Raw genomic sequence first — 23926 nt, 5'->3', positions numbered from 1 at the left:
GAACCCGTCACCTTTTATACCCCAGTGACCCCCTGTCCAGTCAGTGTCACTGCTGCAATGCATGAACATACTGGTGTCCAGAGCCAACTGGCATCCATGAGCATCAAGTTAAGGTGGTAACTATTAGAGTCAATTCATAGCTTGTTGCCCGTCCTATCCTTGTATCACAGTTGTTTTGCTTTCATTTGTCCTTGAGCAGCAGGCCTGGTTTTTGTCCCTTAGCTGCATATCATCAGCAGAAGGCCTTTGCTGGCTTAAAAGGCATTTTATTTAGACTTATGTGGGGAAGAACTGTTTCCCACAATGTCTAATTCACACTTTGTGTAGTTTTTGTTCTTTAAAGGGCTAAAGCTTTTACTTCATTATAGAGACATGGGGTGAAAGGGTGGTGTGCCAGACTATACCTCGATAAATAGGTTAAAGTGAATGTTCCAGTGATAGATCTCCTTTAACTATGGCACTGGCTATACTGTAAGGCAAAATGTTTTAATAAACTTAGAAGTATTTTAAGTATCCACTTTTGAGCCTTCAGTGCACAATAATAACTTGCTATTCATGTTCAATAGTTTTCTTGTTGGACAATATAAGGGAACTTGCTGCAACAGATGCAGTAGATTACAAAACTGCAAGTATAATAATTACAGCATGGAGCAGACTTTGCTGGCAGATACAAGAATGTAGCAATCTCTTTAATCATAGAGCTTCCCATAGTGTGGGTGGCCATGGACTGCAGACATTTCAGTCAAGCCTTTCTCCCTGCAGTGGTGGTTGTAAAACAGAGCTGATGTAAACAGCATTCCACAGACTTTCAGGGGGTTTTAATTTTGAGAAACTAGCTTTCCTTCTTCCCTTATTCTGGCAGCTTGTGCCTGATAGCCATAGCCATACAAGTCATGTTTCCTACCAAATCAGTTCTGCTTGAATTAAATTATATATAGTGTAATATATATAGACACTTGTTCTGTTAAAATATATATTACTTTAATATGTGAATGTTTAATTGTTTTTTTGGCAGTAAGAAGTAACCTCTGCACTTACATTAAATGCTGTATAATGTTTAATCCTTTAAAAAAATTCTTTAATCTTTGTTATTTTCATTCTTTCAATTTTTTGCTTTAACGCTCAGTGTTGTTTTATTGTTTTTTCTAAAAAGTTGTGCTTTCACTCTAGCCATTAGCAAGGCACTTTTACTCAAGAAGAACTTCTAATTTTTTTTACCTGGCAGCCAGTTTGCTGGTTTGGAAGCTGGTTTCACCTCCTTAATGTCTGAAATACACTCATCTGGAATCTTGAATTTCATGGGATAGATTTAAATGGTGTCATGCAAATACTTACTGAGCACTTACAGACCTTTTTGAAGTATGTATAAATCACCTGCAGTGAGGACAGATACCATAATTCTATTATATAAGTGTATGGGCATGAAAGGATAGATTTTGATAGATGAGTTTTTACATTGTATTTAAGCATATGTAAAATTAATTATGTAAATTAAACTTAAATTTCATTGGATAGTTGATAGCTGAAAGTCAAATTTCCTTTGATTCAAAACAGAAGGTTTCTAAAATTGTTTAATGAGACATACACACTTTTAGATCTGACATCACTAATTAGAGCTCAATGATTTAATGAACTCCTTATGTGATATGGGAACTTTCAACTTCTAAATTACTGGTTGAAATTCAGTTTTGAGAATCAAGTCTGTTTGCTTTGCAGTGTTTCCCAAGGGAGTAATGAGTGATAAAGGCATTTTCTCAGTCCTTTGTGTGATTTGTTTGTTTCCCAAATACCAACCTGGAAAAGGAAATGGTCTCCTCAGAGCTACTGGCTGTGTTTATCTCAGTCCTTGGTGTGTATGCCCTGTGCATATGCAGAATGTGGGCCAGAGATGGAGTGATTTCAGAACCATTGTTTAATAATTTGTTCAGCTGCACCAGCTGTTGAAGTGTGTGTGACTACGCTGGGTACACACAGCACAGAAACCCATTTCTCCCAGCAATACTTGCTCAAGATGTGACATATCAGCCTCTTAAACTTCTGTATGTACAGGTCTCTCTAGTAGGTTAAAAAGCAAGATTCTTCGGTGTGGTTAGTGTGGGTCACTGCTGTGGGAGAGGGAGGATTGTAGCGAAAACTGGAATTGACCAGTGAAGCAAAGAGGAATAAGTAGTTGATGCAGTGATAATAGAACATCTTTAGAAATTCCAATAAAATATATTCTAATCCAAGTTTATTCATAAAGGAAAGAAGGGTAATTGAAGATGTTAAGAGGCATTCATACAAGAAGAGAATAGGGCTAGCTATTTTTAATGTAGTGAGAGAACCTTTAAAAATGAAGATGTGTTTTCAGACACAGCACTCATTTTCTGATGCTTATTTTCTCGAAGTTTTACTGAGTTCACTGACAGTGTATTTTTCCTTCAGTTTTTGAGGGTCAGCCTGAGGGAGTTTTTGGTAATTTCTAATATATTGAAGATTATACATCAAAGCTGTTAGCCTTCTTAGTAACCCCTTTCTGAATCAACTTGCTAAGCTGATTTGGACCTTCTCTAGCTAGCTATAGGTAATTGCATTCGTAGGATGTAAGAGAATTTGTAATGTCTGCAAATTTGCAAGGATTACGATATTCATCTGGTTAATAGTTGTATTATAGTATTAAAAGTTTGAAGGGAAAACAGACCTGTCTTCTTTTTCAAATTGATAATTCTTTAACAATGCCAGCCTAACATGAATATAAATAATTTATTGTCTGCTTGGCCAAAGTGAAAAAAAGCTAAGTATCTCAAAGAGCAAAATGAGGAGCTAAGGATTCTGCTTTCCTGCAAGGCTACTTGAGCTTTAGCAGCAAGTGTCACAATTTGCTAGCCAGCTGACATTTTGTCAGAGCATTTTAGTAGTGCCAGGTGGCTCTAGTAAAGAATAATGATTTGTTACTGACAAACAAGCAGAAGAAATTGACCCAGCAGTTGTTGCATCACCATTATAGGGGCATTTTGTGCTTTTTTGCCAAAAAGTGCAGTGAACATTTTTTCTCTCCTTAAACTTTTAGCAGCTTGATGCTTATGAAATCCAAAACCAAGTGATTAAAAGTTATTTCTCCTAAATATCATTCTAGGTTGGGTGATCTTTGGGTATTTTCAACGTGTACCAATAAGTATAAACATGTCACACTGACCATGTACATTTATTGAAAAAAGCTTGAGTTTGGGATTAACTTTTTGCTAGAAACTACTGAACTCCCATGTTTAAGCTAACAGTGAAACAATTCTATGATGCATCCACTGTTTCTGAACTGAAATTTATTCATCCCTCTTTTCCACTTTTTCTATTTTTTTTGTTTCGATTTTTTTTGGTGGGATTTTTTGTTGTTGTTATTGTTTATTTGATTTGGTTTTGGTTTTGTAGTTTTATGCTTTTTGTTTTCTTTTTTTGTGGATTTAAGGAAGGATGTGGAAAACTCACATTTTGACCTTTGAAAATTGTGGAGAGAAGAGGGAAATTAATTCTAACACTCTGGCCAGCTAAACCAGAGGGCTTTAAAATAAATAAATAAAAAAATTACCATTGACTCTGGTAAAGCTATTGAATTTCCTTTTGTATGTTAGTGTAAATGTGTGTTTTATTTCAGCAGCAAAAGTCTCCCCTTTTGTAATACAAAGAGTAATGGCAGTTTCTAGGTGGGTGTTTCTTAAAGAGGCAGGAGAAAGAAAAGAGAAGAAAATTTTAAATGGCTTTTCCTGTCTGAGGCCAAGAGTATACTCAAAGCTTTCCAGTCTCACAATTCTTTAGCTTGTTTCTTACAGTTTCCTAGGGTTTTGTTAGTGATTTGCAGATGGAGCTTAGGCTTTGAAACTCATCCATTCAAAAGTTGTGTGGTCTTAGCCACAGTAGTAGTGCAACATATTTTTCCTATACTAGTTTCACAGAAGTTAACTGAGCTTGAATTGGTGAGGGAACAACAATGCAGCTTCCCCCTTCCCTCCCTTCCCATGATTTTCTTTCCTACATATCATTTGGAAACTAGGATCAGGTTAATTTTGAATTGTATTCAAGCATGTAACATTTTTCTTCCATTTTAAGAAACAGGTAGCATATGAACCTAGTCTTTTTAATAAGCAGTTCCTAGTATACATTAATATCTAAAGAAAAAGCCTGTGTCTCTGAATGGGTTTTTGAGGTTCTTTTGGTTAAGTTTTTCTAGCGGGTTCTCCTGGTCCTTTTGTGTATTTTCGGCATTATTGCTTTTTTTTTTTTTTTTTTTTTAAAAGTAGCAATTTGCAATTGTGATGTTTGCAGCAAAATTAAGGAAATTTTCCTTAATAAGAGCATTTGAGCAGTTTCACTGCCAACAGTGACTGAAGGTAAGCCTGCTTACATGCTTCGAGGACAGAACAGAGTGAAGGGCTCTGTTGCATCAGGTACAGTGTGGAGAACTTCATACAATCTGTTTTCCTGTCTGGGAATATGTGAAAAGCAATGAAATCTGTGCATCTGGGAACATTAGTTTTGTAAAAGAATAATAATATTCCTGGGTATTCTTTTTAACTCTAAGGTAATATTAACTCAGTCTAGTAATTTGTCCACAGATTTTCTGTAATTTGATCACATGCTTAAATGGCAAGACCCTTGTCTTTGTAGGAGTGTTTAGCAGAACAATTTGTTTATGATCAACTCGTCTTTCATGGTTATCAGTGGGGATTTAAATGGGGTCAGATGTCAGATTGTCATTCCAAGTGAATAAGAAGAAAAATGAGACACTCCAATAAATCCTAAACGTGTACTTGTGGCCAACAATTTCATTTAGTGTGCTGGTATAGAATTTAGCTAATGAAAACCATCCCATAAATGCATATATCCATAAACTGTGCTGAAACAAAAAAAACTTCCTAACAGTAAATGTCAGAAAGAAATGTAGGAAGAAAATGCTTCCCTACACTATACTTGGGCACTTTGGCCATGATCCAGTGAACTACTGAAGAATATTCTAAGCTTTCTTAAAGTTAAATGGAAACTAAAATTATTCCTTTGTGCAAAACCCCTGAGTGATTGCTGGAAGAGGCATCATTTGATAAAGTGGAAGGTTGTCTTGACTAGCTAATCACTGAAATATATGTGTGTGTAGTCTAATGCTTTGTCTATTTGAAATGTGTTTAATTTTAAAGCAGAAAGTGGAGACTTTGATTAGGTTATCGATGGTAAGTAATTAAAGAAATATTTTTACTAGCTTTTAAAATACACTCTCACTTACTGATAATAATTCAGTTGTTAACAAACATACTCCATCTTATTTCCCCTAATTTATACCCTGAGATTTTAATAAAATGTCAAAAAACCAAAATTGGACTAAAGCAGTACTTTGAAAACTACATTATGCTTAAATCTGTGTGATGCTTTACTACCTTACTTTTTTTACATTTTTGTTTTGGTTTCTGGAAAACTAATTTTCTGTCTTCCTGGAACTAAGCAGCAAGCGAGGAAGAGGTCTTGTAAGCAAACTCTGAAGTCACAGACTTTGTAATGATTGGATAACTGAGTGGAAATTGTATGACTGGTATTGTGTCAGCATTCTACTCCAGAATTGCTTTCATAAACAGTTGGTGTTGAGTCTCGGAATGAGTGTACTGCCTTGTCATTGCAAACTTGCAAACTTTTGCAAAATTGCAAAAAAAAAAAAGAAATAATACCTTTTGTGTAGCATTTTTATTTTTAAAATAATGATTGGAAATCGTATTATCTAATTCCTCATTAATATTGTAATTGATTACATAGTATTTTTTAAAGCTAGGTTGTAAATAGAATTTGATCTCTTGTCTTCTAGACCTGTGTTGAAAGCAATGGGCTATATGACCACATGGAACACCTAAGAACAAAATTAACATACGGACTATTTCAATAATCCCCATAGAAGAAATACGAATTCCAAAATCTAATAAAATGGAAAGAGGAAATAGCACTTACTTCTAATGCTTTCTCTGAATAAGATTTAGCTTTTTTATTAAACCTACTTTTTCTTGGAGCTGAGGAAATCTAATTCCCATTGAAGCAAATGGAAAGGTCAGAAATAAATCGGTTAACTTGACCAGATTTCAGAAATTTACCTGTGGGTATCTGTGTTGTGTGAATTCCAACCACTCCACATAGATAATAATTTTCAGTAAAATGTCATTAATGATATGTCCTCAAATAAGTAACAGCACTCTGCATTTCAAGAATATACTAAAGGGAAATGTTGTTTAGGAGAAATGATGTATCCTTCTGTTCCATCCTGCTCTACCTGTCACTTTGACTGACTCATTCAAGTTGGAAAAAGAGCTCAATAATGTCACTGGGAAGTCCTAATCAGTATCAGGTTTGAGAGGCTCATCTCAGCAAAACCATCTGTCTCCTCTCTCCAAAATATATTGCCTCTGTTGATTCACATATGCTTCTGAGGACATTCAGAATCTTAAATACTTTGGAGAGAGTGTGTTGAGAAGTTCCCAGAAATGAATTGGTTTATCTGGGTGCCCTGGAATGTCTTTGAAACTGTGTCATAAATTCCAGGGTGGTTGCTACACAAATACATTTACTAGTATAAAACTTGCCATGTGGTCCTGTAATAAAAATCAGGTGCTGTTTCTGTGTTGGTGTCTAATTTCAGACACCTTTATTTCAGTCTTCTGTACTTTTCCCCATTGACATGAGTGGGAGTATACTTCCTACCACAGAAAGAAGGGGGAAAAGGCCGTAGAGCTTTTGGATCCCTACTTAGTAAAGGCCATATAAAACAACTAAAGCACCTTCTCCCCCTTTTTGGAGTTGTGAACGCTAGCTGAGTTGGTATCTGCCCAGTGCTGTGCTTCTTATGTCAGTGGAAGGACAAATTCTGCTCCAGGAAAAAAACTTCCAGGCTTTCATAGACACGTGGTTCAAAAGATGGTTGTCCCTGATAAACAAACTTCATGGAGTAACTCAACAAATCCCTTGTAACACATGAAAATCAGCCTTTGTTATTTAAAGAGGATTATCAAATGAGTTGGCTTAGTTTAACTGAAAGATGGTATGTTGTCATGACCCAAGTAGGACTACCCAGGGATATTCAGATCAGACCTCCTTGCTTTCTAAACTCCTTCTCAGAGATCAGCCTGGGTGTGTCTGGATCCATCCATTGTCTCAGACCTGGCCCTTCCAGTGAGCGTGATTCAAATATCATGGTTCAAGGAAATGCTCAACTGTCCAATATCCCTTGATCAGATTAAGATGAAACAACACTCAAGGTTGGTATTGAAGTATTAGGTTTAATTAAAGCTATAGGAAATAAGGAATACGGATACATCAGTTAGGCTGCATGATCATAAAGGCTGACAATTAGATCACAAGATTACAATACGTATATGTCTAAGCTGCATAACCTGATAAAAAAATCGTGGTTAGGCCTTGAGTTACTTAATGATAGGAAGGGAGAGAGAGAGAGAGAGAATATGAGAAGAAAAGTTTAGAGAGATAGATAATAGAAAATCACCAGTCCGGGATCCAGCGTTGGGCCAGCCACCAGGGGAAAGTTAGTGTCAGTAAGGCTCCCCAAGCCCACCATTGCAGCCCCCTGCTCTTTAGGCAGTTTCCTTGTTTCGAAAGGATGAGTAAGGCTGATCGATTCATACGCCTGAGCGGCTGGACCTCCGCCCCCTCATCCTTATCTCAAGCTCTGTACATGCAGCCTTAGGCCATATGCAGGACATCAGTTTTGTCTCCATCTTCTCAGGCAGGCCTTGTGGGATGCAAACGAGACTTTGTTCAGGGATTATAATGGGGTTTTGACATGAATTCCAGCAAGTATAGGTCCTGAGGGCTGGTCCCTCACATATATAGGAAATGTTTTTCATTTGCTTAGTCCTCTTTAGATACAGGTGGATGGTGACCGGGAAACAGAATTATTTGTTTTCTCCATTTGTATGCTCAGAAGTCTTTAGTTTCAAGACCATTTTCTTTCCTTCCACTTTCCCTGAATGAATGAACAAGGGACAGCCTTATAGCCAATCTGTAAGTGACATAAGTAAATGTTCAGTCAGGCCTCGTTCACTATAAAGCCTGATAGATACAAACTACTGTTTTTGCTGCTAAAATAAATGATTTTATGTCTTCATGCAAATTCTCCCAGGATTATATGTCTGTTAAGGGTACTAGAAACCTCTGTGTAGCATTGAATTTTAATTTGACTTAAATAGAATATTTCTCAGTATGAATTGCATCAACAAAATATAACTACTGACAAGATCGTTCAAGGAAGTTTGTCATTGTGAGAGCTTTATGAAAAGTTTCAGGGCAAAAGAGACTATGTCATAGAACTTTAATTCAAGGCCACGGGAATGGATGTATTCTCTTGCAACTAGAACCAACGTGGTTTCCTTCGTGCTTCCTAGTTAAACAATGGTGAGAGAAACAATAAAGATATAATTTCTGGTATCACAGTAGTCTTGACTACTGCTCATTTTCCAAAATCATTACACCTTGCTATTTTTCATTCTGATTTCAGCACTTTGTCCACAGATTTACCCATCTTTCTGTCTTGTAGAATATGGCACTAATGGATTAGACAGTGAGAGGTAATTGATTTACTGCCAGGAATAACTGACAAGTGCATAAATCTGAAATTGTCTATTCTGCTGGAATAGGCTAGGATCCATTACTAAAATAATCATTACCGTATGTATGTAATATATTTAGTATTTGCAACTTTCCCATCATGTTCTTGAATGCTTTCTTCTGGGTTTGATCCTTAAAAGCTGTAAGTCTCAAATCAGTGGTCTCTCTGACCCTGGGAACCCACACTATGGCTATATAAAATATTCTGGTTTTTTCACGTCCACAATGCTTTGTGGGGGCTTCATGATGCAATAATGGAATTTCTCTCCAGTTTTTAATATCTCTATAGCATCTGTGAGACAATCTCCTGAAACCTAGATTTCTCTACAGTATTTTCTGAAACAGTTGATTCCAAAGCGAAAGGAGAAACTTACATACAAGAAAAAATTGTTTGACACTAGGTCTCAGAGCTGGTTCTACCAAAGTTCAGCAGTATGATGTGAAATAACTGCTGATATAATCCCTTTATATCTGAGAACTACTGGAATTTAAACATTGTGAACTTTGAAGCTTGAGGTAAAAACAACTGTTTCCACTGCCATTTGGTTAAAAATTAGCCATTCCGGGTTTTCACTGTATTTTCAGTTATCAAGTTAATGATGTATAGAATGAAAGAGGAAGGAAAATAATTACCTGATGATCTTTTTGTTCATAGTTTGTCTCTTTAGAGCGTGTATCTTGGAATGGTTTGCTTGTTTTACCTTTCCATGTTCTAACTGAATCTTGCAACAGTTTTTTGCCTTACACAGCTTATCTGCTAAATAGCAGAAAAAAATCATACGAAAAAATAATTGTCTTTAGTTGGAGCTTATTAGGCATAAACTTCATTTCTAGCAATTATACTTTCCCTTTCACACCATTTGTGTACTTACACAGAGTGTGCTATTACAAGAGGATTATGCTGAAAGCTTTTTTTTTTTTTTTCCACCAAGAAACTGTTCATCTTATACAGATAATAGAATCATGGAATGGTTTGGGTTGGAAGGAATTTTCAACTACTACAGTCTAGTCCAACCCTGTGCCGTGGGCAGGGACACCTCCCAGTAGACCAGCTTGCTCAGAGACCCAGCCAAACTGGCCCTGAGCACTTCCAGACAGGGGGCATTCACAGCTTCTCTGGACAATCTGTGCCAGTGTCTCTGTCTTCCTGCTTACAAGTGCACATTGCTGGCTCATGTCCAGTTTTCCATCCGCCAGTATCCCCAAGTCCTCTGCAGGGCTGCTGTCAATCCATTCATTCCCCCATCTGGGAATTGCCCTGACTCAGATGCAGGACCTTGCACTTGACCTTGTTGAACTTTGTGAGCTTTGCACAGGCCTATTTCTCAAGACAATCAGGGTTTCTTTGAATACCATCCCTTCATTTTCTCAAGCAACACGTAGCTTGGTGTCAGCTGCAAACATGCTGAGGGTGTACTTAATCCCACTGTTCCACTTAATCTGATCCCATTGGTGAAGATGCTAAATAGCAAACCCTTGAGGGATACCACTCATTACTGTTTCCCACTTGGGCATTGAGCTATTGTAAGTCTTTGAACACAGCCATCTAGCCAGTCTCTTAACCAGAATTATATGCAGTAAAGGGCTTACATTTTCTAGAGAGATGGAGAACTTCCCTTACAAGATAAGCATTTAAATTATTGTTATCAAGTTTCTTATCTTTGTTGCATGTAGTTATGCCTCAGGCTTTGCACCGGCAGTAGCATCTGTAAAATGAAATACATAAGAAAGAGCTGAATACTAAATGGTTTTCACCTTTAATAAGTACCTTTCTTTCCTGCATACCTAATGCCTCCTTTCATCTTGACTGCAGTATCTCCTTATTCCGTGTTCCCCTTGCCCCCTTCTGGCTGTTTAGAGGATTTTTATGTTCCAAAAAAGCAATGATCCATAAAATTCTAGCATGGATGTAGTAAGGTGCTCAGAAAAGAAAAAAACAAATTAAACACTAGTGAACTAAAAAACTCACAAAAACAACAGCAACAAAACAACCCAAAACCCCCCACCTCAAAACACCCAGGTAAGTGTTGCAGGCCATATGCAGACTTCTGATGGTGTGTAGTGATTTTGTCTTTTGTTTTTCTCTCTTGATTGGTTAACAGTGACTACTACACAAGGATAGGGGAAAGTCCTCTTGAAATTAGTCTTCACATTAAGAGCGTTTGACTTGTTTTATCCTTAGGGAAATTCTGATTACAGGCAAGATGATTAGATAATGTATTTTGTAGTGTTACAGGTAAATATATGAGATTTTAGGCTGCTTTGTCATTTATCTGTCATTAGCTTCTATGTCAACCTGTCAAATCCTCTTCAGACATTTTTACGTTCTTCTTATGGGTGAAGCTTATTGCAGTTCTTTCACTGAGCAACAAACAGCAAACTTTCAACAAACTTGGTATTTCTCAAGCCCCTCTCCTTCTACCAAAATGGGCATCCCAGGTTTGTTGTTGTTTACTCCTTCTTCATTCTGTTTTTAACTTGCAGTCTGATCCCTTATTTCATTCTGCTTTTCAAACCATTCTTTATTATAGGAGCTACTTGTCTGAACCCTAGACAGTATTCTGAAAATAAATTTTAACTTCAGTAATAGTTGCAAAGGGCAATAAATTTATTTATGGTTCCATATTAATAAATTTACTAAGGGGTGTTTAGAGATTGTACCATTTAAAAGGATTTTACCCTTCACTTTTGACATCTTTAGATGCTTGTACGTTTTGAAAATCCACCTTTTAATGTCTTTTTCTTAGGAATGCAAAAGTTGCATGTAAATTACTACTCTGTAACAGCATTTTCCTTCCCTTCTGGGGAAGTCACTAGATGGCGGTAAAACAGCGATTTCTTCTGCTGAAGGCTCTTCAGGAAACGGTTTGCAGTGAATGAAAAGGGCATTTAGGCATTTAAGTCTGCTAGGTAGTAACCTAATCCTAGACAAAAGTACAATAAATAGAGTCCCAACTGCTTGTAATTATATTGACAGTAATGAGTTTTCTTAGACCTCTGGTGTGCTTTTGCTGATTGTATCTTCTGTCTCACATCAGTTAAACATAGAACATATCTAATTCCAGGACTTCTGCAGGACATGCTTAGGGATGTTAAAAAAAAGTGTGCATAAATATTTTGTTTAGATTTCTGAAAGCAAAAAACGAGCTAGCTGATTTTTATTTTTTTAGTCTCAAATCTTTCAACAGTTCCTATTTTAAAAAGACTACATAGAACAAGACCCCCTAAGACAATGGAAGTCATAGGGCTTTCATCTGAACTTTCCTTTTAATTACATATTTTTAAAATGAACGTATTTTCAGTGTTTGCTAATCCTGACCCTCTATTTCAAAGGTTTTTATACTTTTACTGCCAAGTGTAATTTGGTTAGTAATTTAAGTGTCAATGTTGTATAAAGCCCTGAAATGAAGCTCTGGAAAGGGAATGTAGCTGTTGTATCAGCATGTAGAAATAAAAGACAGGAAGGAAAGAAACTTGTCACAAAGCCAGAGCAGATAACTTTATAAGAAACATGAAACTACGTGTGCTCAATTATGGCAGCAGGATGTGAAAATCTGCTCATGATATCACACAGCAGTTTTCATAAACTAATACATTTGGAAAGGTGCTGGAGTATAGACCTGTCCAAAAGACAGCAGAGCTCTAGTATAGCACTCAAGAACTGGGAAAGTAAAACAACAGAGTAGGGCTACAAGGATGATTAAGGGACTGGAACATCTACCATATGAGAAAAGGCAAAGAGACCTTGGGCTATTTAGTTTTGAGAAAAGAAGACTGGGGGACCTTATTAAGGTCTATAATATCTGAAGGGTGGATGTCAAGAATGGGCCAGTCTCTTTTCAGTGGTGCCCTGTGATAGGATGAGGGGAAACAGCATCAAGTTACAACACAGGAAGTTCCACCTCAACAGGAGGAAAAACTTCTTTGCTGTGAGGGTGACAGAGCACTGGAACAGGCTGCCCAGGGAGGTTGAGGAGACTCCTTCTCTGGAGACTTGTCTGAATGTGTTCCTGTGTGATCTGCCCTAGGGTGTTCCTGCTGCAGCAGGAGGGGTTGGACTAGATCTTCAGGGGTCCCTTCCAACCCCTATGGTTGTATGATTCTATGATTGTGTGTTCAGAGTCCTCTGTACTCCCCTGCAGAACCAGTGTATCAAATGTGGTAATCTGACTTTACTCTGAATCTATCATCAAAGGATTCTTTCAATTTTTTTATATGTTGTATTTTAAAGGTTTTATTAAATGTGACTTAAAACATTCCACAGTGAAATTGGTACAGAAGTAAATGTCAAACTTAATACTTTATCATTATCTTTTCAAGATAATGAGGATATTAAGCAAATTCAATTATGAGTCCAATTATGAATCCTGTCAAAAATACTGGAGCCTCTTGAGGGAGCGAGAAGAAAAACTGAATGTTAACTTTGTCCTGTCGCTTCTTGATCATGGTACTGATCAAGACTGCAGGTGGGGTTTTGCTGTGTAGCAACATAACAACTGCTGTACAGAGGATACCAGACTGAAACGTATCTATCCTCTGTCTGGTTTTGACACAAATGGCCTCCATTGCTATTGCACAGTTACTGAAATGGTGTAATGTGTGAACCCATGTTTGATTGTAGCAGCTGCAGCATTTACCTTTTGGTTGATGGGAGCTGGCTGCTGTTCTGTGTTGATGGAGTAAAAATGGCCACAACCAATCAAAAGATCTTACCCCAAATGTAGTTCAATAGCAGTCAGTTCTTTTTACACAGCCTGTTGTAGCCTAATATTTTGATTTGTTCTTCTGTTGATTACTCGCAGAGTTTGCTGTGCCACCTCATTTCTTCCTCTGAGTGTGAAAGTAATGAAGCTGAAACCAGTACATTCATATCAACTCTTGGCTACACGTCAGCAGATTATTATTGTCACTTAGTTAAAAATGTAAGTAGTTTGTCCAACTGAGATTTTGTTAATATTAGATCAACAGTTTCTGAGCATGGAGCTGTCATTGTTATAAGGGGCATGAATGGAAATTTGTTTATCTTTTCTTACCTCAGATACTTTTACAGCATTTTAAGGAAAAAATAAAGTGGGAGATCTCTGAACAAGTGAGAAAAAATTTTATTAGATTATACTGTAATAGATGTTCATAAAAACTAAATTCCTGTTGCTGTTGTGTTATAACAAAGATGCCTGTTCTATCATTATTTTCCCTATGAAGTTTAGATTTTATATGTTATTTTGTGTATTAAAATGTAACTTTTGGAATCTTCTATTTGGCTGTATGCACTGCTGCATTTAAAATGGTAGATGAGCCTTAAATCTTAGAAAAGTGTCTTCTACATTTAAAATATAAGAAGAGTAGGATTAATATTTCATAGTATATATTAAATTAGATAATGTGCATCAAAATTATTAGTAGTGTTCTTAAAGTTTTGCCACAACTCTTGGGGAAGCAGAGCTACAATAAATCGCTTCTCAGTATTCAAGAGTGGAAGGCATATAATGTGTGTTCAAAAAACGTTTTGCAGCATTGTTTATTTGGTGATCCAGACAGCTTTAATTTGGCACCAATAATTAAAAAATTAAAAAATCAAACTGAGCTGAGAAAGCTTTTAACCTCCACAGTATGTCAATTACACAAAGAACCATGTAACTAATGTCTGCTTATTTGCAGCTTGTAAAATCTATTTAATTTTATTTTTTATTTTATTTTACTTTATTCAACAGGTGATTTTTTCATTAGTTACAGAACTCAAAGGGAACCAGTTCAATGGACCTAACATTCAAGGGAGGTAGGTGTTACCTAACCATAATTTTGATATATTTTAGTTTGGATCTTTACAGTTCAGTGAGGACCTTCATACAGTCTCAGCCAACTTAGGCTTCAGTTGGAAATTGTGGGTTATATATGTAGATATGTGGAGAATCTTGTTAAGTTGGGCTTCATGTAAGAGTTTATATTTCACCTGAGAGTCATAGAATGGTTTGGGTTGGAAGAGATTTTCAAATAGTCCAACCCCCCTGCATGGGCAGGGACACCTCCCATTAGACCAGGTTGCTCAAAGCCCCTTCCAACCTTGCCTTGAACTCTTCCAGAGAAGTGACATCCACATCTTTTTTGGGCAACCTGTTCCAGTGTCTCACAACCCTCACAGTGAAGAATTTCTTCCTTATATCTTATCTAAATCTACTCTCTTTCAACTTAAAACATTGCCAGTTTATGTCCAATTTTTCATCTATCAATATCCCCAAGTTATTCCTGACAAAGAGACTCTCAATCCCTTTGTCTCCAGCCTGTTTTGATACTGTGGATTGCCGTGACCCAAGTGCAGGACCTTGCACTTGGCCTTTTTGAACCTCATGAACTTCATGATCTTAATGTTGGCTGCTATATGCAACTTTATCACCGAAGTTAACTGACAGTTAATATAAGAGAAAGCAAAACAAGTTCAATTTTTTCCCCCCCTATTTGTGTGAGTGATAGTTTAATGTGACAGAATAGTAGTTACTTTGCACTTGTAATTAATGATAAAATTTGTCCATGCTTATTTTAAAAAACCGCTCATTTTCCTTCCATTAATTCCTTCGTCTGGTACCAAACGGTATTGTGGCAATACTGCACATTCATATACAACTATTTTAAATGTACCCAAGTACTACCTTTTAACTGCTTCTTTGGCCTGGTTTTCTGTGGATGAAAGTTTGATAAACTGGGTGGGAAGGGTGGGCTGCTCTCTGGCCCAATCTTCAATCCAGACTATCAGATGCTAATAATTATGCATTTCTTACCTTTAACCTTCTGCAATAAATTTATCTTCTTTTACCGTATCGGTTTAGAAATTAAAATATTGACTTTTCTGAAATATGAACTGTATTTACTTTTCCCTCAGAGTTTCAGCCAGTCGTGTGAATGCTGTGTCCCTTTTCTGTCTCCCTCTCGTTACTTTGCCTGATCTAACTCCATTGCTGGAAACTCTCCTTCTTTACCATGGAGGTACATCAGAAGAAGTTCTTAGTTCAGAGTTTCTGGAGGCTGTGAACGAGGCCTTTTTAAAGTAAGTAGTATTGTCTGTATGATTTTTGTGCTCTTTTCATAAAGATTATTCATGCAATTAGATGGCTTTTCTCTGGATTTGTATGCTAAATACACTATCACTGAATCACAGAATGTTAGAGACGGGAAGGCCTTTCTCCACAGAGCTGCTCTCTACCAAATCACCTCATTGCCTGTACTGGTACATTTTGTTGTTCCTTCCCAGGTGCAGGACTCTGCACTTGCTCTTGTTGAAACTCATTAGGTAGTATCTAGTAAGATATTTCTCTTGCATTTGAATAGCAGAGCTCAGATTGCCGGCAAAAGCAGAATTTTAAATTGCCGGGATACAAATTGTGAGTGTGAATCTTTCAGATGGTCATAAAATACTCTTCTGACTGAAACAAACGTCCCTTTGTTTAACTTTCGAGCTGTTTTTTAGCACAGTGAGCAAAAATAATGCAGTTCATGTGGCTCTTGAATAAGTGACTCTTGAAGTGCCCTGGACAAAAGCGTATAGTTTCCCTGAGAGCAGATTTAGGCCCACATGTGCTTTGCATGGTATAGTTCTGGCCTGTCACTCAGCCTCAGGTGATCTTAACAGGAGTGTGCTTGTATTTTTTCTCCCACTTTAACAACTGAATTCTGTGTTTCCCAGCTCTGTCACTGTGTTCTGAACACTTTTTTTCCTTCTGAACACTGGTGAAGCCTGCTCCAGGAAACAGGGTTACTAAGTACTGTAATTTGGAGTGCTCCATGGAATTCAGCACCGTGCTAGGGGACTATCTGCAAGCTCAGTTGCAGAAGGATAATACGTACAGTTTACTTCCTATATGTTTTTTTAAATCTCAGAGTTGGAACAGCTCTAAGCAAGCTTATTAGATTTCTTTTTCTGGTGCAATAATACCTGCCATGCTACCAGAAAAAAAAAAAGAAAAAAGAGGATTGTGGCAAAACTAAATAATCTCCCGTAATTCTTAATTTACTGATGGGCATATGTGCTTTCATAGTGATACTTAATTAAACAGCATATTGAAATAGAGCACAGCTTTACAATGTTTAAATTCCATGTACTTCAATGTGTTTCTTATCTACAGATGTGCTCTTTTAAATTAAGCTGTTACATAGTTTTGAATGGAAAAAATAAGTTTTTTTCAATGGAAATAAAAATTTGGAAAGCTGGTATTTAAATGAATGTATGGTAAAATAGGTGTGTTGAAAATAGATCCTAAAATGGTGTTAGATCTTCCTTTCTGCTGATATTTTTCTTTCTTATCAGTACCTTTATTTTGCCTGTACTCTCATGCCTAATATTAGACTTTTTAAACTTGAATTTGTTCAGGACCAAGACACATATTTCTTGTTATTTATGTATTTTTTGTTGGTTTTGACCTTTTAATTTGCAACTGTCATGATAGCTGCAAGAATACTCCAGGATTATTTATGCTGTGATTTCCCTCTTGGGTGGGTGGTTACTTTAGAATTTATTTATTTGTACTGGTCCACACAAATTATGGTGTTGTCTCAAAATAAACTGTGCCTGTTATTTCCTAGTGATGCAAAATTATACCTCAGCTGAGCTATAGCTGAAAAGTTCAGGTAAAGAGATAATTGCATTCTTAACCATTTATCTTTCAAAAGGCTCTGGTCAGTGTTGGTGGGCTGAGGACTTACTTACCTTGGTTTTCTGTTTGGGGTTTTTTTTCTCATATCTGTCTGCAAAGACAGGTATTGGTTTGATTTAGCCAGCAGCAAAATTACCCAAAGGACTTTTCTGCACATCTGTGTGTTGCTGACATTTTGTGTACAGACAAGTGTGCAGAGAGCATTTGGGTTTTAGAAAGCAGAAGTATGGGGCAAGGCCTTTCTCTAAGGAAGATGGGAGCTCCAGTCTTAAACCTTCCATTTCCAATTGCTGGGATCGATCATAACCAAATTTGTAGGTTTTAAAGACATATGGTAAGGTTTCTTTTGTAGATGATGGTAATTCGCTGTTATTCTTCACCATTTTTGTCTTTTTCTCTCCAGACTGCTTTGGTTTTAGTCTATTTTTTAATTTATTTTTCTTTTCTTTTTTAAAAAGGTACATTTTTGTTTTCCATCCAGTTTCTTAGGGACAACAGTATTTTTCTCTCTAAACCAGGAAGAAGATCTCCCTCTCTGATTCAGCTATCTTTAGCCTCTGGCTTCGTCACTTACCAAGCCTTGAAAGAGCTACATTACATCTTTTAGACCAGTTGGTTTCCCTTCAGTTAAATTCACTAGAAGAAGTGGCTTGTGTCATAAAAGATTCATTACTGGTATGTGCAACATGTAGTACATGTGATACTGCTCTTTCCTGCTTCAAAAGTGACAGAGAGTTTTCAAATACCTCAGCATCTTTGAGGCAAATAGCTGTCATGTAACTTGCTAATGCAAAGGTAAATCATGAGCCTTACAAATGCCACTAAATTTTTACACTGAATTGATAGAAGAGAAAAAAAAAATTGGGTGATGAAGAATGGATGAAGAGATGAGAATATGACTGGTGGGGGTGCTGAATGCTACCTCTGTCTTAAAAAAATTATGAACTTTGGCCAGGTATGATTTTAATTTGTTTTTCCTTCAATCTCTGGACCCTTGGAAGTTTAGCAGTTTAAACAACTGAAACATCTTGTAAAATATTTTATTATGGACTGCTTAGTTAGTTGGTTTTGTTTGCAAGCCTGAACAAAATTCTTAATACAAAACATTTGCTGAACTATAATGAAAGTTTGTTTTTAAATGCTGTATTATCCAGTGCGCCAAAAATCCTTCCTATGAGAAAATATGATACAATTCGTTTTCTAAAATAATGAGCTAGTTTGTAACACTAGATGTAAATTGGTTAATTACAATGTGAAATAGCATGTGTGATACATCCTTAAATTCTGTATTTCATAAAATGGGTAGAATGAAAAAAATGGCACGTGGTATCTTATTTTCAGGCTGTGAAGCTGCTTACAGCGTATGTATTTTAAATAGGAAAAGAATTATACCTTTAAGTATTCTTCCTTCTTAATTGAATCTGCAGATTTCTACTTTAGGGATTCTTTATAACACTTGCAGATCTCCTAAGTGCTTGTCATTACCAGCATTTCTATATCATCTGAGGGTCTAGGTATTTCAGAAGGCAAGTCTATATACACGGTCTGTTCCTAATTTCTTGAATTAGAAATCTGTATCTGTAGATACAGATAAAAATATTTTTTTTAATTGTATCTGTGGATTAAAAAAATGTGGTTTTCTTATTTCTTTATTCAGTTCTGGCTGTTTATTATAAATTAGTTGTTTGGAATTCTTCTTTCAGATAATACAGTAACAAAAGTAATGTAGTTCTATGCAACTTCTTTATGTTACAGTGTATTTTTCCTATTGTATTTCTTTAAAAAATCCCAGTGTTTTTATATGAGGTTTTTCTCTAGATGCATACATTCTTGAAATGTTTAATTGTGGTATCACACATGCAGCTCCTATTCCCAGTGTTTGGATCTTTTTGGTTTAGTGTGTGCTGTGCCATAAGTGTTGTGCATGTTTTAAAGGTGATGGAACAAGCTCCTGGTAGATAGCAAGTTTGGATTTCTGAGCTTTCTGTGAAAAATATTGCATCATCACAGTAGAGATTAATAAAATGTAAAATGCCTTTTTATTTAAAAAAGGACAATAATGTCAATGGTATGAAAACCCTATGGGAATTCCTGCTGAAACTGATAATCCCTCCCAAACTCCATAATGGCTGCTGGCAACAGCAGCCCTGAGCTGCCTGTTCAGTTCCTGCTCACAATGGTGATGTTTGGGTTTTTTTGTTATTTCCCCTTTGAATACCAATCATGAAATTCATATTGATTTCAGCAGTGTAGATTACTATGGGCTATTAACTGTGGTTTCTTGTAGTGAGTACTGTAGATTGCTGCTGTCTGGCAGGAAAGGGTGGAGTGTTTTTCATTGTTGCATACAGCACATTTATTTTGGCCTTGTTCAAAATACATGCAATTTGATCTTGATACATGTGGCAGTGTGCTGATGGACCCTTTGTAGTTTATACCTGTTTTAGCAGTGGATTGCTCAGTTGTCATAGAAGTATGTGTGCAGAGATAGGTAGAGTATCTGAAGAGGCAGCGGAGAAATTACTGAATTCAACCATACAGCCCACAGGACATTGTTCTCACTTTCCACTGTTTTCACAGCAGTGCAGAACGCTTGGGGTTGGAAGGTGCTGCATGCTCTTCTTCACACGTCCAAACCACCGGCTGTCAGCACTCTCAACACTAGATGGCACACGTTCTAAGCACAGCTTAGCTAGAGCCGTGTGACAGAGAAAGTTTGGAAAACCGTGAAAATGAGATGCCACCTAATATTGCCAGTATGGCAACTTTGAGAAACAAAGAGCTTTTTCAGACTGTTTGTATTAAAGGTTGTCTCTGGTTTATGAGATTATCATAGAGGGACCATAAAGTCTTAATTCTGCCTGTGTACAATTAAAAAGAAAAAAATTATATTCCTCTTGATACTTTTTTGGTTGAAACAAATACATAAAAGTTTTCTTTGGAATAGTGCATCAGGCACTTATAGCTGCTACAATAAATGCCTTTTATAAATGCTATTCCTTCCATCTTGAACTTTATAGAATGTATTTCATTAAACATGCATTACTGTGGATTGTTCAAGAACTGTATTTTCATCATCAGGAGCTAACTTGAGTAAATTTGATGCTTTCACAAGAGTTGATCTGAGATTTAAAGTTTAATAACTGCAGTGTAATAGCATCTGTGAGTTAAGATGTGAATTACACTGTGGCAGTTGTGTTTTTTCTTATAAATGGTAAATTTTCTTTCATTTGTTTATCAACAGCACCAAGCAGCAAGCCATCCTGCCATTTTCAGAATTATGGATGAAATTTTCAAGTAAGTTTTGAAATATAGTGGAAAGTACTTCAAATTATCAGTTTTGAGGTTTTCTTAATTAGAAGGAGCATAATGATAAATAATAATGTCAGGATGTCCTTTCCTTTAGCTGTATGCCTTAGTGTCCCCTTCTGTGTAATGTACTGTAAGTAATGAAAAACATTTAAAATCTTGTGAATGTTGCATAAAAGTTATATTGTTGTTATCATTGATACAGTTGACTACACAGTATCTAAGCCATGAAAACTTATAATTTATTTTGTACTCCAGTAGAGATTTATGGTTGAAATCTGATTTTAAGGTGAAAGTTATAAATGCTGAAAAAAGGCTTGGCCCATGCCAGTGTGAAGATGGAATTTAGTTAAAACATTTGCACTTACCAGTGTAGCCTCTTTTACATTATGCTAATAGTCTTCAGAATTGATATCAGATAAGGTCTTAATTGCATTAAACTGTTGATAGGCTTGTTAGTAATGAAGTTGTTTATGAATGCATTAGGATTATTATGAAGAAATATATACCATTTACCACATGAGGGCTTCCAGTTCTTTGTACTTAGTTTTCAGGGTATTTTTTCTTCACTTCACTTGACATATTATTGCATTGTTCTTTTTAAGTAGGTCGACTACTGGCGTTGTCAGTATTACAGCTCTGTACAAAAATATTGTATTTAATGATTCACAATATTGGTTCATCAAGTGTTTTCCTTTTTAAGAAAAAAGAGCTCTACCAGGTGCATGTGTTTGGGAGCATTTGTGTGTCTGTGTGTGTGTTTAGGTTTGTGCAGGCACTAACAGAAGAGTCATTGCTGCAGGAGCTATAGGCTGTACTGAAAGTGGGGAACCAGTTGGCAGCTACTGCTGTGGCAGTCCTTTCTGTGGCTGTGGTCCAGTGTCTGAGCACAGCTAGTATTTTCTGAATAGTCAAGACAAGTCACTTTCCCAAAGCAAAATGCACTTGAAAATTGATGTGACTTCTACAGACCTGTGCTGATGTCATAGACTGGAGGCTGTATATTGTCAGAATACAGGGAGACAAAATTTGCTCAAGCTTCTTGGCTTACTTAGAGTCATGATATGTAAAATATTTTCTAAAAATAAGACGGACACTACGTAATACTTTTGCACTCTTTACATTTGGTAGACAGTAGATTGGAAGATATAGTGTTTCTCAGATAAATGCAGGAATTGGCCTGGAGAGTATTGCCTAATAAAACTTCACTCGTGCATTAATGTTACAAATCAACGTTAGAAATTCATCATGTTTTCCTGTTGCTCAGCCTATACTTCTGCTCCCTTTTTTGCTTTCCATTGTTTCTACTTAGTATGCTTGTTCCTCTACGTTGTTGTTATTAAACCCTTAATACCTCTTAAAAATACTATATTTCAGGTCCTGTTGGTATTGAATGAAGTTGCTTGTGTTAGCTGGCTTTTGCAGACTACTTGGTTTCTACAGCTTTGTGTTCATTTTTGTTGAATTTCTCTGATCTCTCCAACTATGATTGAGTTTTGTGCAGAGGTTAAGGTACCATGTCAGATACAGTCATGTGAGATTTTAGAGAGCTGCTGAAAAATAGCTTGTAGTTTATTGCTTGGGAACTGTGTTATGTTTCTACACCTGGCAGAAAACTTTTGTTTTGGGGGTTAATATTCTGTTAGAAGCACAGATCTAATGATTGTGTCTCTTTCAGGAATAACTTCTCCTGCTATTACATTATTTTTATTGAGGTTGATTTTGCTAAATTATTTTATCTCAGGGATGTTAACTTGTGCTTTTATTTCCCAAGTACAAGTTTATTTTGCTCCTGTGCGTGGCTAAATGGAAGTCCACATGCCTACACTGTCTTGAATTTCTATGTGCTACTTCTTGTGTTTGTGTTAGTGATTATATTTGCCTGTAGGTTTGTGAAATTTGTTACAGTAATGTGTTCTTATCTTTAAAATCATTACAGGAAGAATGAAATACTAAAAAATAGTATCTCAGTGGCAGCTTACTTTGAACATGTTGTCTCCTTATGGTCACACGTTTTTCAAATGAGAGAATGAAAATTACTTGTTGCTGCCCATATGTTTTTCTGCTCTGTTTGCTCAAGATTATGTTGTGTCCTGTGGAAGGCCAGTTAAAGCATACCCATTCCTCCCGAGTGGAATTTATTATTTCACCACTGGAAACACACTGGAGTGCATTGGTCCCTAATTCAATCTGTAGCAGTTACTGATCTAAAGTAGTCCTTTGGTATACAGTAATTTCTGTTTGTGCTTCTGATTCATTGCTTCAAGATCACTAAGGCATCACAATGACTCAACAGCAGCTGTATTATTTCACTTCAGTCTCATTGTGTAGTTTTTTTAATATGTAACTTTTAAATTTGATCAACAACTTTTTTTTTGTTTCTTTCACTGGCTCCAGTAGGAGTGTGACATTCAATAGCTTAAGTCAATTTTTTATTTTTAATTTTTTTCTCAGGTACCATATCCCAGGAGATTGTACTAGGTTGTAGTACCTCTAATTTGAGGTGGCCTGTGGAATGCAGTCCCACAAACTCTAAAGTATGCTTAAATGTAGGCAAGGGAATAGTTGCTCTGAATCCAGTAAGACTGTTCAGCTGCCCAATTTTCCAAATGAAGTTGTGGTAGTCTCTTTTTCAATTTTACACTTTTTTCTCCTATTGATTGGGTAAATCATGTGTGTGAATGTATATTGTATATACTTACTAAATCTAGTTTTTCTTGGAGCTGAGTATGTTTTTTGAAAAGTGAAAATAAAATTTCTAAGCATAATGAGCAAAATGAGCTCAAATACAACTTGAATCTACAGCATACAAATAATTTCAATTATCACTGGTGTGACAGGCAGACTATTTATCTCATCTACCATAATCTAACTTTTCAATGCTTAGGCATGCACTGCTGGAAACTGATGGAACTCCAGAAGTTATGACCATAATACAGGTGTTTACGCAGCTCTTTCTTCAGGCTCATCAGAATGAAAACAAGCAGGTTAGTCAAGATCTATTTCATAGTGTTTATTTTCAGTGAGAAGATAAAAATTTCACAAGAAAACAACAATGCTACTGATTAAAATGCTGACTGATTATGCTGAGCTGAATAATAGCATCTTTCTACAGTTGTATATGCATGCCAAATTTCAGTTGGAATAGTTTCACCTGTGAGTAACATTGTAGTATGAAACCAGTATGTAAGAGCAATTTACCCAGCCTTACCCTGGAGTAATCCTGCAACTTAAACTGTGATTTTCACAGGAGCAATTCCCCTGGTGCTGAAGTGTCTGCCTGTATAGTGAACATGGTCATGATCATCCATCTTTGATAGAAAGAATGAAAAAATGTAGATGCCTTTTTCTTT

At 36.4% G+C, this 23926-nt stretch overlaps 1 protein-coding gene across 1 annotated transcript in view; it reads left to right on the top strand.

The window, feature by feature from the left end:
- FANCC (Fanconi anemia, complementation group C) overlaps positions 1 to 23926 on the top strand; it is a 61846-nt gene that overhangs the window by 22121 nt on the left and 15799 nt on the right. The window contains exons 4-9 of the mRNA XM_009998067.1: positions 13425 to 13544; positions 14334 to 14398; positions 15497 to 15661; positions 17783 to 17939; positions 20509 to 20561; positions 23461 to 23560. Coding sequence (XP_009996369.1) covers positions 13425 to 13544; positions 14334 to 14398; positions 15497 to 15661; positions 17783 to 17939; positions 20509 to 20561; positions 23461 to 23560 — 660 coding nt within the window. The remainder of the gene's footprint in view (positions 1 to 13424; positions 13545 to 14333; positions 14399 to 15496; positions 15662 to 17782; positions 17940 to 20508; positions 20562 to 23460; positions 23561 to 23926) is intronic.

This window comes from Chaetura pelagica, unplaced genomic scaffold (assembly GCF_000747805.2).
Source record: "Chaetura pelagica isolate M959 unplaced genomic scaffold, ChaPel_1.0 scaffold255, whole genome shotgun sequence".
NCBI lineage: Eukaryota > Metazoa > Chordata > Aves > Apodiformes > Apodidae > Chaetura > Chaetura pelagica.
The sequence above is the reverse complement of the archived record's forward strand: the minus strand, read 5'-3'. Positions and strand labels throughout refer to the sequence as shown.